Source organism: Suillus subalutaceus (genome assembly GCF_016647625.1).
Source record: "Suillus subalutaceus strain FC151 chromosome Unknown DFJ58scaffold_49, whole genome shotgun sequence".
NCBI lineage: Eukaryota > Fungi > Basidiomycota > Agaricomycetes > Boletales > Suillaceae > Suillus > Suillus subalutaceus.
The window spans coordinates 18,014-31,755 of record NW_024540298.1 but is presented as its reverse complement, the minus strand read 5'-3'; the positions used below and the strand labels follow the sequence as shown (position 1 = coordinate 31,755).

General features: G+C 49.4%; 4 protein-coding genes across 4 annotated transcripts; all 4 read right to left on the bottom strand.

Annotated features, from left to right (window-relative positions):
- Positions 1-140: 140 nt before the first annotated feature.
- On the bottom strand, positions 141-3,623 carry DFJ58DRAFT_786406 (uncharacterized protein). Its single transcript, XM_041390082.1, has 6 exons — positions 3,404-3,623; positions 3,262-3,343; positions 2,631-3,011; positions 2,546-2,578; positions 2,212-2,496; positions 141-2,152 (listed from the first exon to the last, which is right to left on the bottom strand). Exons 1-6 carry the CDS (start codon positions 3,520-3,522, stop codon positions 428-430), a joined length of 2,625 nt encoding a protein of 874 aa, XP_041244177.1. The 5' UTR covers positions 3,523-3,623; the 3' UTR covers positions 141-427.
- Positions 3,624-3,766: 143 nt separating this feature from the next.
- Positions 3,767-6,471, bottom strand: DFJ58DRAFT_913890 (DUF300-domain-containing protein; the record flags this gene model as incomplete). Its single annotated transcript, XM_041395348.1, has 7 exons — positions 6,253-6,471; positions 6,080-6,191; positions 5,844-6,024; positions 5,601-5,796; positions 5,055-5,548; positions 4,776-5,032; positions 3,767-4,732 (listed from the first exon to the last, which is right to left on the bottom strand). Exons 1-7 carry the CDS (start codon positions 6,411-6,413, stop codon positions 3,767-3,769), a joined length of 2,367 nt encoding a protein of 788 aa, XP_041244176.1. The 5' UTR covers positions 6,414-6,471.
- Positions 6,472-7,709: 1,238 nt separating this feature from the next.
- Positions 7,710-8,752, bottom strand: DFJ58DRAFT_716250 (UbiA prenyltransferase family; the record flags this gene model as incomplete). Its single annotated transcript, XM_041384202.1, has 4 exons — positions 7,710-7,769; positions 7,822-8,147; positions 8,213-8,597; positions 8,651-8,752. The coding sequence occupies 4 exons, from the start codon at positions 8,750-8,752 to the stop codon at positions 7,710-7,712; spliced, it is 873 nt and encodes a 290-aa protein (XP_041244175.1).
- Positions 8,753-11,590: 2,838 nt separating this feature from the next.
- On the bottom strand, positions 11,591-13,163 carry DFJ58DRAFT_359082 (UbiA prenyltransferase family). Its single transcript, XM_041380010.1, has 6 exons — positions 13,108-13,163; positions 12,916-13,054; positions 12,563-12,849; positions 12,126-12,510; positions 11,745-12,073; positions 11,591-11,684 (listed from the first exon to the last, which is right to left on the bottom strand). The coding sequence occupies exons 3-6, from the start codon at positions 12,665-12,667 to the stop codon at positions 11,625-11,627; spliced, it is 879 nt and encodes a 292-aa protein (XP_041244174.1). The 5' UTR covers positions 12,668-12,849; positions 12,916-13,054; positions 13,108-13,163; the 3' UTR covers positions 11,591-11,624.
- Positions 13,164-13,742: the final 579 nt, after the last annotated feature.

Below are 13,742 nucleotides of genomic sequence, written 5' to 3'. Positions count from 1 at the left end.
GAGCTTCAAGTGAACGAGGCTGAAGGTTGAACATGTCACCCCTACTAACATGCGGAACGCTGCACATCACATCACAAACTCAAGATAGCAGAGCAATCCTTAATGGAGATTAGGCAGACCCAAAGCCGATCAGAACCCGGTAACGAGGCACTGGTGTCCTTGAAAGCTTCTATTAAAGACAGTTGAGTTTACTCTTAGCAAGGTTTGGAATGCTTCAAGCAGAATACTGTAGATCGCAGTCGGCTAGATTACTGCCCAGCTAGAGTTAAAAGGGTTGGATTGCACATTACATATTTGATTGTGAATAAGCAAAATTAACATAACAACAGGACAAATGAAAAAGAAAAAGAACATACATAATCAATAGTTCATTTGCATCTAGAGCAATACAGTCCCAAGTTCAAACAAAGGCAAGCTTTCGTTTTGATCATCGAGTTTCAAGGTCACTAACATATTTCCCCTGCCCATATCCCCCACTCTGCCGGGCCTGCGTGACCCGCGACTCGTCTCCCCCCGTGTATGCTGATATGTAGTCGAACTCATCTTCATCGGGTTGGACTGGGTCTGGGTTGATTACAGACAGCCTTCGCATTGCCCCGGACTTCCGTGACATCGAAGGTGCAAGCGACGCAGAAGGGCGGGGGAGGGATAGAGGTGAGGTATCTGCCGGCCCACTGTACCCTGCCGGAGTCAACGATGACCCAGACTCGCTTCCAGAGCGGCCAGGCCTGCGGAACGCAGCAGCTGAGATCATTCGCGGTGAACCACCGGGAGCACCCGAGGTCAGTGAAGATGTGGACTTCGCCATGAGAGGAGACGAGAACGGCGGCGACGGGCGTGGGTATTCAGGCGGCGACCTGTAGGGAGCGGAAGCCGGTGATTGCATAGAGGACAAAGAAGATGGCGGGAGTCGAGGTGATGTGGAACGAGGCGAACTACTCCTCGAAGTAATTATGTTTGGTAGAGGACGTGATTCGCCTGGGTCAACCCCGATATGAGGATGAGGCGAAGTGGGACGGTGAGCGAATGGTGCATTAGGTGGTGCAAGGGGTGAAGGCGGCTGAGAGGTCTGATTAGGCACTTGCTGAGGTGCATGAATCTGCAGCTGTTGGTGTGGTTGAGGTGGGTAAGCCTGCCCTGACATGTAAGAACCTTGTGGTGGGGCTCGGGATTGAGTTGGATGAGTGGAGTACGTCACTGGTGCGGGTGTGCTAAATGCTAGCGCATCCAATTCACGAGTGACCTCACGTGCAGCTGCTGCGTTGCGTGCGTGCTCGTCGTCGCCGTCTTCTGAATGACCTTTCGCTTGAGTCTGCAAGGGGGAAGTAGACTGTTGTGAAAGCGGAGACACGATCCTGGTATGCTCTGGTGGCGTTGGTGCCTCGGTATCTACGGAGGGCGGAGGCACACGCGGGATACGTCTCTGACTTTCCGTCGTCTCGGGCGAAGGTCTGCGTTCTACCTCTGTTTCATCCTCCTCCGTCCCGAGCCCCACTCTTCGGTCCATCTTTTCCAGTACATTTTCATTCGATTGGTAATCTTCGGGCTCCTCATCACGGTCATACGGCATCCCACCCACCGACTCCTGTGATGTTCGTCTGTCGCTCAGTCCAGTAATGCTCGTCGTCCGTTCATTTCCACTCATGACGCTCATCGCATTGTCGTTGCTTTCGCTCACGGTACGCTGCTCCTCAATTTCAGCGCCCAAACCGTCGTCCCAAGCCTGGATTGCAGCAGGAGCTGCTCCAGGTGGCAAACTTGGACTCTTGCTTCTGCGTGTGTCTCCAATACCAGTGTATGGAGCACTTGATCCGGGCACGAACGGCTCATACTTTGGCGCAGGATCATCAACTGAGGGATGATTTAGGCTTAATGATTTGGAATCGCTGCGAGCCAGGGCGTCGGCGATAGAGCTGGTCAAAGAGCCCGAGGTATCATGCGCGGGAAGGGCCGAGGAACCACAAGCTATTGTATCTGCTTGCCGCGAGTAGGAGAGGGGAGGGATTGAATGAGTCAATCCGTCATGTGACAGGACGCCTAGGCTTGGGCCCCTGGTAGGAAAAGAGGAAAATTGACTGGTGTGTGTTGACGTCGGTGTAGAGACGCCAAGTTCATCCGCGGACGCTGTGCGCTGGCTTGGATGTGGAGGAGACTGTAAATGACAAAAATGATAAGATATCTTGGGGCAGGTCGAGCTCATTAAAGTCCCACCAGAGGTTCACTCCCAAAGCTGCCCAGGTGGAGCCCGCTTCCTACCCGCGGAGCAGGTAAATAGGGAGAACCCGACAACAATGTCCGTTGTGATCGCATCTGTGGCGAGGTCTGAGTCGAGGATGTATGCTCATACTCTCCTTGGCTGACGCGGTCAGATGCGACAGCCGTAAAGGCCACTTGCGCAATACTACGTTGTGCCTCAGATGCAAGGGCGCTGACACGTGGGTGAGCGCTGTAATACGCTCGAGGAAGTCCTGGTTGCGTCACGTCTTCGGGAATCTCCTACAAATGAAGGTCATAATGAGACCTGCGGGCATACACCAGAACATACTGCAACGATTGCTTTGCCTATATCGCCAACGATCTGAGTAAAAAATGAGGCGGAGAATGAGCGAAAAAAAATCAGAACGACTGACCACACCCTTCTCACAGCACTCTACAAGACCTCCAAACTTGGCCTGCATCCAGCTCTTCGCACATTTTCTCTTGAAATCGCTTAGCTCAGTTTCCTCGCGAACAATCTCGCCATCTATTGCGCGCATCTCTTCACGCAGTCGATTGAGAGCGTCAGTCTGCGCTGTGAGATTTTTGTGTTCGGGGCTCATCTTGTTGAGCTTCTTTTCGGCACTGTCTGCAGAGGCTCCAACACGCCGTCGTCGGCGCCGTAGGTCATCGAGTGCTTCCTCGCGCGTTCGCACAGACTTCATGGTGTCGCGGATTCCATGATGTGTGCTGGCGTACGCACTCAGCGCCGCAGCAAAGTTAACAAGAAGGGTAGTAGATGTACCGAGGATATCCTATAGTTTCGTTGTCAGAAGGCGGATATTAAAACATGGCGGGTGCACATAGAGCCGTTGGTCTCGGACGAAATGCTCCGTCCAGTCGCGTAAGTATATACTGTACTCAGCTCCACATAGCAAGATGAGGAGCTTGTCTACGCGTTATTGAGCGTCACAGAATATGCGAGGCATCCCATGGAGCTTTGCGTGAACGTTACGGAATGAAGTGCAACTGCACCACGTACACCCAGGCAAAAGCATCACTCACTGCGAGGTCATCACCCTCACCAACCCCCCACGTTCTGAGGGACTCCGCAGCCTTGGTTATATCAACGCCCAGTCTCTGAATTCTGCATAATAATGCGGCAAGAACGTTAACAGGGTATATGCGGTTTCTAAAGCACACTCACGAGACCAGAACAACCTTCTCCGCGTTAATGAGATCCTGAAACTGTCTCAGGTCGCTATTACCCGCAAGTGCCGGGATCGTTGAATTATGCGCAATTTTTGCTGCTGCCGTCTTGAACATGGCTCGTCGTGGCAATTATGTCAGGTAGTTGTTGTGAGTAAACCTTGGCGACCTCGCGGAAGAGAGGGGGGTAATTGTGCGTGAAGTGGTGCATAGGAATGCCACGATTCGCATAGCCACAGTTTGCTACATATAGTATGCCTAAGGCTGTACAGCCTGAGTAAATATAACCGCAGCTCGACCGCAGCAAAGACTTCACGAACCGAGCACCGGCAACTGACTTTTGAAAGAAATCCTTTGATAATCAACAGACAGCCACATGAATGTTGTACAACGTGAATAAGTTATGTATATGAGGGGGTATCTCGGCATATCGAGCATCTGAGTCCTTCGGTCCTAATTTCACGTCCACGGATTTTGTTCGTCCTCCTCTGGACTCTTGGTTCCATAGATTCCAAGTCCGAGCATATGAAGGCGGCGTCTCAAGGCGTACTACTTCCTCTGGATCGTGCCCGTCCGGAACATTAGGTTCCTCCTTCCGTATATCATGCTCCTTGTCGATTTCACTAGGGACGACGCGACGGTCATTAGACCACCTGTCATTTTCTTCTTCTAACCCAACCGAGGATTCAACATGGATGTCCCTTTTCTGATCCCAGACACGTTTTAAGCCTGTTGCGCGCAGAGAAGTATGAGCAGCATGCGAACTTGAGGGCACCGGGAGCGTATCGGTAGACACAACAAGGTCTACAGCATCTGGCTCGGCGAGTGGAGGATGAGAAGGAGATGGGTGGGAATGTAATCCAGAAGGAAGTAAGCGGGGTGATGGAGTACCGAGGTTTGATCGCGAGTGTGAAGGCGAAGAATGAAGGTATGGAGACGACGCGCGAACGTTAACATTGCTTCCAGAGAGCAGTCTCGGGCGTGATGCATGAGATGTCTGTGAGTTGTGTCGGGATGAAGACCCTGAGCGCAGATGATTCCCTGAACCTGATCCACTCGCAGATGAGCTTAACGAGCCGGAAATCGGTGATGATGGAGCTCCATTAGTTCTGGTATCCGACCACCTCAACTTCCTCGATGCATTTACTTCTGCCCTCTGACTGCCTTCCTCAGGGGCAACCACACGTTCTTCCGAAGCGAACACTTCGTCCTTACCGTCATCGTACTTGCGTATTTGACCAGCTCGAGTGCCCGTTGCACCATAGCCTCTGCTACCCGCTTGTACCAATGTGGACATTGACGTGCATCCCTTCTCTAACAATCCTCTCTTCAGCAGCCCACATCGCATGACGCGCTTCTTCAGAGCTGACATCTACAACAGGGTACGCGTAGTCGCCGAAGACATAATTCTTCGCGTGCTCATAGAGTGAATCATCCGCGGTGACCAGGCCATCATTGAAGTGCAGTGCATATTCATCGTCGTCTTCCACGTACACGTCATCGCCGGGCATTCGTATGGTCTGCCGTTGTTCCTGATATTGCATGTCGGGCGCAGAGTGAACAACGTTCTCTGCATGTTCCGCGAGTAGTGGAGCGGCGACGTCTCCATCGTCGCCGGTGACTCGACCTAAACCAGCCCCTGTGGTCACCTTCGGCATTTCCATCACCTAGACCCGTCACCTCTGGGAGCCAATACTTCCGCTTTCCGCCTGCGGAATAGCGCAAGCCGGCACGTATCCTTCGCTCCCTCGCTGCTCCAATGTGCATTCCACCCTCGCTTGGCTCGAATGCACGATAATTGATGCCTTCTCCACGCAAAGTTGCCTTGGTGTCCTCAGCAAGGTCCTTCAGGCCAAATGCATCCCGAACGGCATACCCTATGCGCATCCGTGCCACGTGGACTTTGGCAGAAGGTGATGATTTGACAAAGTCTCTATAGGAAAATGCATACATATGCGCGATAGCGAAGAATGGCATCTCGACGCAAATTAAAGTGTCAGTGAGTCCGAGGGAGATATGTTCGCTGTCCGTGTATGGTCCAAGTTTGGATATGACATTGGCCGCGACGAGAGTTGATACAGCAATAGATTGCCAGAATGAAAAGAAGAGGATTCCTTTAACACAAAGGAATTTTGGTACAGGGCTAAGCCGGAACAATGAATTTTAGATAGCTAAGCAAACGTCTGTTGACCCACCGAAATGGCTTCAAATCATCGCTTACACACATCCAGAAGACTGCAAGGCAATACAATGCAAGGCAAATGGACACGTTGTACACGATCGAAACATACAGGTACCCGGACCGGGCCCGGAAATCACCCTCGTGATATGTTCCAGTTGCTTTCATGATGAGGCTGGCAACTGCTAACACGGGTTTGACTTGCACATATTCTGGAAACGTGTCAACATGACCATTTAAAAAGACGGCGACAACTGACGCAGAATGCCTCGTTTAATGAAGAGAAACGTGTATGGATCGCTAACATCCACTTCGTGTCTCCAAAGACTGACAGGAAATATGGCTGGGATAGGTGGTCGTCCGTGAAGTTGAATGAGAAGCGAACGCTCGCCGCCCAAATAATCAAGTAGAAGAACGAAGAAGCAGTAAATGACGAAAGCCTAAATCGGTGTTCATAGTTCACAAGAGAGATACTCGTGCATAGACAGTACATACCTCGTATACATCTCGTATCACATCAATGAAGAACGCTGCGTCCAGCGAGAAAAGGGAAATCAGGGATGACAAGGCGTAGATTGGGACCATGAGCATAATTCGGATGACCATCCTGAAAACATCATGGCTCAGCAAATAGTCGTTAGAATTCAAGCCCTCATAAGTGGAATTACCTTTGCAGGAGGGGCTTCCTATAGTTTCTTAGCTGCAGCCATATCGACAATCCACTGACAGTCACCGCTACTAAGGTCGATACTCCGGCAAGAAGGAGAACAGGAAGTGGCAAGCCAGAGCCCGCACCACGCCCATGGTTCAAGTCCGGGAGAAGCCCCATATTACCTGCAACATGCAACAAATTATTGTTGAATGATGACAAGTTGGCTGCCGCGGCGCAGTACTCTGAGGCGGCAGCATTATGTAAGAATTTAGAAATATTAAGTAATTCATTAACATTTGCAATAATTAAAATTTTAATGTTGGTGCAAAGCTTCAAGCTTCAAAGTTGCTTGTCGGCCCATGTCTTGTCATGCCCGCCACCTTCTTGCAGGTCGCAGGTATAATATTCGCACTTCCATGTTGCGTGCTACTTTTCTCGGCGCATGCCACCTTCCCGTAGGCCACACAGGATTCTAGTATGATATTTCCCCTTCTGTTAGCCCAAATCAAATTCGCACGCGCCGCGCTCGAACAACAGCAGGCGCAGGAGTTACTTTACATTCCGTACGACCTAACTGGCTCAGCCATCACACTTCAGCTAGCAGTCACGACGAGGATCTTGCTAGTCACTTGAAGTTCTCTTGTTAGTAGGAGATTATCGATCTCGAGCAATGGCTACCTGGCACTGTGGCGCCTTCTCGCATGACTCACGGGGATGCAGTGATGATGATCTAAACTGACATCGAACCACAAGATTACGACCTTGTCTGCTGCGCTGGATTCTGCATTGCCCGCATACAATTCATTCTCCGCACAGCGCTAGCATACGTCATCTACTACCAATCTCCGTCGGATCCAGCAAACTCCTCGGTGTTGCCTTGAGCCCCACTGGCAGTGACTCCCGCCAATGCGTTTGTTGCCAGACTTAGTAATTCGTGGTTATTAGCTTACGTGCGCTAATTTAAAAAGAGACTACCAATGCTTGAGCTTGCGTTTCAACTACCTGATGAGGAGAGCATCAGGGGTTGAGTAAGGAATTAAAAAAATCACACACGGCCTTGTCTGCAGCGGGGAACTGCTCCCAGTATGCTTTGAATGTGGCCGCTCAGTGCTTGTCGCCTCGCGGGGGGGGGGGCTGTAACTGGGTTACTGGGCAGACGGCGCTAGTAGGTGCGTTGTGTTCATTTTCGCTTTCGTCATTTGTCGCTCTGCATCGTCGTGTAGCGATACTATCACCCGATTCATGTGTTTCATTGTCTATTAATGTGGCTCAATTGCGAATGTAAAAACTACCTGAAATGAGATCGAACGCGTATCGATCGGTAAATAATACTCGTTCAATCTTTATCAATAAAATCGATAAAAGTTTCGTTTTTCACGATACACGTTGATTCACATCGAACTACCAATTTCTATCAACAGTTATCGATACACATTGTCCTCTATTTTGCTTGTTTTCACCGAGCTTCGAGCTTCAAATGCTGTGGAAAAATCGCCAATAGCCAGGGAGTAAGTGCGCAAGGGTAAACCAGAGCTAAAGTAATGAATTAGCGAGAAGAAACTTTTAACTCTCTGAGATCACTGACACTGTACAATTTGCAGGATTGTTTATCAGCGCTCGCAGTCCTATACACCATGAATCTCCCCCCTACGACTGCTCCATACGCTATAAAGGCAACAGAACAGACAAAATCCACGTTCCAGAGTCTGCTGAGCAAGAACGACCAAAGGGGGACGCCTAGCATCATCGAAATACGTGCAAAGGTAGGGAACAGAGTGACGAGAGTGCGTCTTCCTATAAAGCGATCCCCCTCCTCGTCTTTGAAATCTTGTGCATGAAGTGTCGTTGCAAACACTGCACAGCTCAAAGCAACTGCGCGCGCACTGATACTATCGAGGCATGAGCTGGACCCTGGTTATCAAGATATGGATCTCAGTTAACGACAAAGCTTGCTGTAGGTGGAATAGCCTACGTACCTGCAACAATCGTTGCGCCTGCTTCCAGGCACGTATATCCAACAGCTGTCAATAGATTCTTTGAAATACCAGCTTTGTGGCCTCCAAACTCATTATACCAGATACTGAGGGCTTCAAAACAAGCGCTAGAGGCGAAAGTCTGTCTGCCATACATCGCGGAAAACATCAGACAGACAGGAACTAGTAGCCAGCGCACGTCCGCCGCATTCTGGGCGGTTATGCGACCAGCAGGGAGAGGGCGATCAGGCTTGTTTCTTTTGTCCTCTTCTGGATCCTGAATCTGATTAGATATGTCGAATTTCAGGAGGTGGATCCATATCCATATTATGATGTCCAGAATGCGGATTGCGTGGACATGGGGAGTATTCGCCAAGGCAAACAAAGTCTAATGCACAAGGTCGTGTCAAAGAACATAGAACCAATTTTTGGGACACTCACGACAGGCAACAGAGTGGTCAAGATGTCAGACTTCGTGAATAACAACAGTGTTATGATATGCCCACTGATACGGCGACCACTATCTAAAGCTTGGGACAACATGGTCTGATTGTTTGCTCATTTTGAGCCAGTTAAATAGCCTGAAATCGACTTTCCATATCGACATGGCTATTCAGACACGTATCATTGAAACGTCTATGGTGGCAGTTATTTATGAAACGAATAGGAACACCGGTGAGCTTGCCACCTCGAGCGGATGCCGTCATGAGTACAATGTCCACACAAATAGTTCAGAAGATACGTACTATTATGTTCTCAAGAAGCTAAATGAAGCTTTCTATCGCCCCAACGGGGCTGCTCATTAGGGGAGATCAAATCAGAAACAAAATATACCATGTCAATTTTGGCCGAGCACAGCCAGAATCCCGTTGAAATATGCCGCGGTGACAGCGATTGACCGCCTGGTTCGGAGACTCTAAATCTGACAAATATTGCAGTGCGATTAACCTTGATTTAGTCCCAGTGCAAGCGTGTCCTGCACCAAACGAGATTTGCTAAGCTGCACCAACTTGACTTAAAGCGTAAATAAAGGAATGATTCAAAGTGGGAAACTCTTTCCACGGAGGGAGCAGAGAGCGTACCTCCTCCCTTGAATTACGTTACCACAGGATAAAAGGATCTCCACGGGAACTATTCTGCATACGAGCTCAAGCTATTACTGAAAGGTGGGTGACGATCGAGCGCGGGCGTGCAACGTGATGAGAGTCGTGTGGGCCTTGTTGGTGCAATGGGGCGTGAAGACTTGCCGGTGATAGAACGGAATGCCGGGGAAGGTGTCCAAGATGTTTCACTTCAGTACTAACCCCCTATTGTCCACTATGCTTCCTTAGAATCAAAAGCCAAGCATCGCCATTACGCTGCGGAACGAATGCAGGAGGCGCTTGAGGTTTTTCTTGTGGTAGATTTTCCAAAAATAATGACATGTAGGCGACCTCCTTTCCGAGTAATGTCACAGTCGCATAGAACAGCAAATAAAAACGGTATGGTCAGAATTTTCATGCCATCATGAAACTGCCACCCACCCACACATCATTCCAAGGGAGCGAAATTCAACTTCAGATGACAGTTCAAGTTACGTTGACTCCTCTTCACAGGGTGGCCGCTGGTGCCACTGGAGGAACGTAGAAGACGGTCATGCAATACGACTCGTGCAAGCAAGCACTTACCGGTCATTGTTGTCCGTACGTATCATAATCAAGATCTTGCCAGGCGCCATGTAGCTCAGTCACAGAAGACAGACAGCGTTGTTGCTTGGTTCCAACGCTGACAAATATATCTATTAGTACTACCTGGATATAAAATCGAAGCCTTATTAGGAAGTGGTGCACGACCCAACGTACCTTGATCTAGTCTCCTAGAAGCTGCATCCCGTTCTGAGAACGAAACCAGGATGCTGAACGTTGTGCAAATAAGACTTAGCGTGATTGTTACGATAAAAATAATTGGGATGGTGCGACTCAAGTTCAGGAGGTAGTAATCAGCCGGAAGAAGAACTTGAACACCCATCTGTCAACCATGGGTATTCTCCTACTGGATCCACTATCACTTCTGTACCTGGCTGCGCAAGGTACGTGTATTGTCTTCTTATCCGTTAGCTCGTGCACACATGGTTTGTATCTTTAAGTCATGTCATCTTCGAAGGATGGCACGTCTAAAATGGCCGAGAGTAACAGCGGACTGGTGGGGGTACGCCTCACACCAAGGCATTCGCACGCCCAGAGATGTGACGGGGACACTGGGGTCCCCTAGACTAGATCACCAGTACCGTACTGTCCTCCTTAGAGAACAACTCTCCATAGGACATGAATTTGAGTCGAAAAAAATCCAGGAGACGACCGACGTCATTCAGATTCTAATTTTTTTTTGTGAAAGTCAGTACTCACTATGGAAAATCCAGGGCAGGGACTACGACAGAACTCTGGAGATAATATCCAGGTCCAGCCCGAGTTTGCCAACCGCTCGGCTCGGAGTTTTAATACGCCCATAACGTTAGAGGCTCGGTGGGCCGGCTTCAGACGGTCGACAGTAGCTGCCGAGCTAGCCCCGCCTGAGTCTCTCATCGTCATCCTCGATCTTTCCTAATAATATTGCTGAAATGAAGAAGGACGACACGAAAAGGAGAAAAGGGACCAATACGTACTTGAATCGTGGTCCGGGCGAAACTCGGCCCATCGACGATGATCTTTGACAATAATGCTCTCACGCCTACATTTGGTCTCTTGATGTGGCAACGTTCCCCTTTCTTTTCGCTGGTACTTATTCCTAGCGGCTCCGTCAATGCAAAGTGATCGTTCCGGCTTCTTGTCATGCGAGCGTAGTTGTATGACGATTAGAATTGACGATTCGTATCCCACTAACGCAGAGATTAACTTTTTTTAAAAGTCCGTAATAATGATCTACTATTACCTACCACCAATCTGTGCACGGTTAGTGTTGCAGCAGAGGCGAATCGAATCGAGGTTGATAATCAACACTTACACAAATCGGTACTAACGAGTTGAAACGAAGCGACGCTACCCTCGTTTGCCTCGCGATGTGAGATGAGTTCGGGAGTGATATACGGACCGGCCGGTAGTCCAGCCAATGAGAAGCTAGGGATAATGGCCTGTGTATATATATGGAGTTCGAGCTCTCAAGCCGCAAGCATGACAAAAAGCCCTTGTCACCGCCTCAAGACAATCTCATTGATTTCTTGTCAGATGGCATTCATTCGAGGCCATTTGGGAGCATCATGATTTAGTCTTGTTCAAGTAGCTTTAAGATTTGTGCCAGACAAAATGTGGTTATTGAGAATGCACGAACTGGTGGTAGGTAATAGTATTCTGTATCATTTTGTTTACGGATAGTCATCCATGTCATCCATTAAGTAGTACATCATCAGAACGGGGAAAATGCAGCTTTCAACTCCGGATACTCAAACACCATAAAAGAAACGCCAGTAACCCGGAAGTAAATGGCCGAGCGAGTACCACAACTAGTATGAGTACATTGTCAGCTTCACCTCGATGTGCTCCCAAGTAATATTTCGACTCACGCTATAAAATTTGCAGGACTGCTTGTCGGCGCCTACTGTGTTGTACATCACAAATCGGGTTCCCACAAATGCGCCGTAAGCTACAAATGCGGCGGTAGAGAGCGCATCTAGCTTCCAGACACGGCTCAAGACAAATGACCAGAGGGGAATGCCGACCATCATTGAAAAGCGCGCGGCTTTGGGGAAGATTGTAGGTAGCGTGCGCCTGCCAGTGAGGCGGTCACCTTCTTCATCCTTGAAGTCTTGTGCATGAAGTGTAGTCGCAAAGGCTGTCGAGCTAAGTGCGACCGCCAAAGCACCAGCCTTATCGATGCATGAGTTGCAAGAACCTGTACACTAGATCAGCAAAATGATAGATTTTCTGCGACTGGATAGTTTTACCGGCAGCAATGGTTCCTCCGACCTCCAGGCACCCGTAGAGGATGGCTGTGAGTACATTCTTCGACAATCCCATTTTATCACCGTTAAGTTCGTTGTACCAGATCGTCAACACTGCAAAAACGGTGCTTGCAAGCAGAGCCTGAGTGCCGTACCACAGCGACAGCATCAAGCAGACTGGGACCATCACCCAGCGTATATCAGCTGCGCTGTCGACAGAAATGCGACCAGCAGGTATCGGACGGGAGGGCTTGTTCTTGCGGTCCTCCTCCGGATCCTGGATCTGGTTTGCAATGTTGAACTGCAATAAGTGGAGCCATATCCACAAAGGAGCCTGCCAAGCGTGGACGGGATCATATTTGTGAGCCGCGGATAGTGCGAATATGGTCTGAAAAGTGTAATTGAACAAAGGGGCAAGATGCGCAATGGATGTCACATACAACGGGTATCAGAGTGGTTCTGACATCATTCTTTGTAAAAAGGAAGACCGTCTCGAGATGACGAGCGATGCTATCAGCGCGAACAATGAGAGCTTGAGAGAACATAGTGAGTTGGTTGTTTGAATGTCCAGGTTGTGTGCCAGGTCCGGGTCTTTATATTCTGAATGCGGGCCTACAAGAAACGTGAACGACCGGCCGATAGCGAAACTCATACCGGAAGTATGAGCACTGCTCCCAAAAGTCCCGAAGGATGCAATGCTGATGTTTAATAATTCAAGGTTGGCCGACTAGACACCCGAACCCGATGTGTATTCGTGAGAAAAGCTCTCGGATTCCGTCATAACCGGACGTACATTGAAACCCACAACCGACAGGGATTCGAAAGAAAGAATCTATACGGGCCCTCAGGCCCAGGTGCCACCCGGTGAACACAGCCAAATATCAAGCGCAAGCCGCATACCGTTTGACCCATGGTGTGCCCACACTGCTATGCTATGACTATAGTGAATCAACGACAAAGCCTCTCAGGGTGCTAATGCACTCACTATCCAGGGAAGCCACGATAACGTTACTTGGCACACACCCGAAGACTGCGGGTAATGTAGTTGTACTGTAAGAGGTCATTGGATGAACGGGCGTTCGAAAAGTCACGAGCGTCACGATGAAGGTCTTTGACGCTACGAAATGACGCTCAACTTGAATTACCTACAGGCACCGTGATGTAATTACAGCCACGATAACGTCGAAGTTCACGTTTAACGTGAGATTGCAGTGAGCATAGTGCTGGCTTCCGAGTCCGACGGGACGCCGAACCACGGCTCGAGTTCCGAGGACTTGGCCTACTTGATAGGAACCATCATACAAAATAGACAATGAAAAGACATCGCTCCAAAGTCCTAGAGGATCATATCGGTCGGCCACTTCCTATTTGCGAAGTATTGTAAAATCCTGCTCATCAACGTGACTGCCCTAGCCTCTTTAGATTAGTGCGAGAATTGTAGCTATGCGAAGCTTGCGGATCAGCGATGCCACCTATTGCCCAGTGGATGATTGAGGACGAACATTTACTAATCTGCTGTTATGGTGTACCAGTGGTCAGTGACACTTCTTTGTGGCTCGATAACGGTCCCGCTTCTTGAAGTCCCGATATAACCCACCAATCGAAGGCCAACGCTAGATA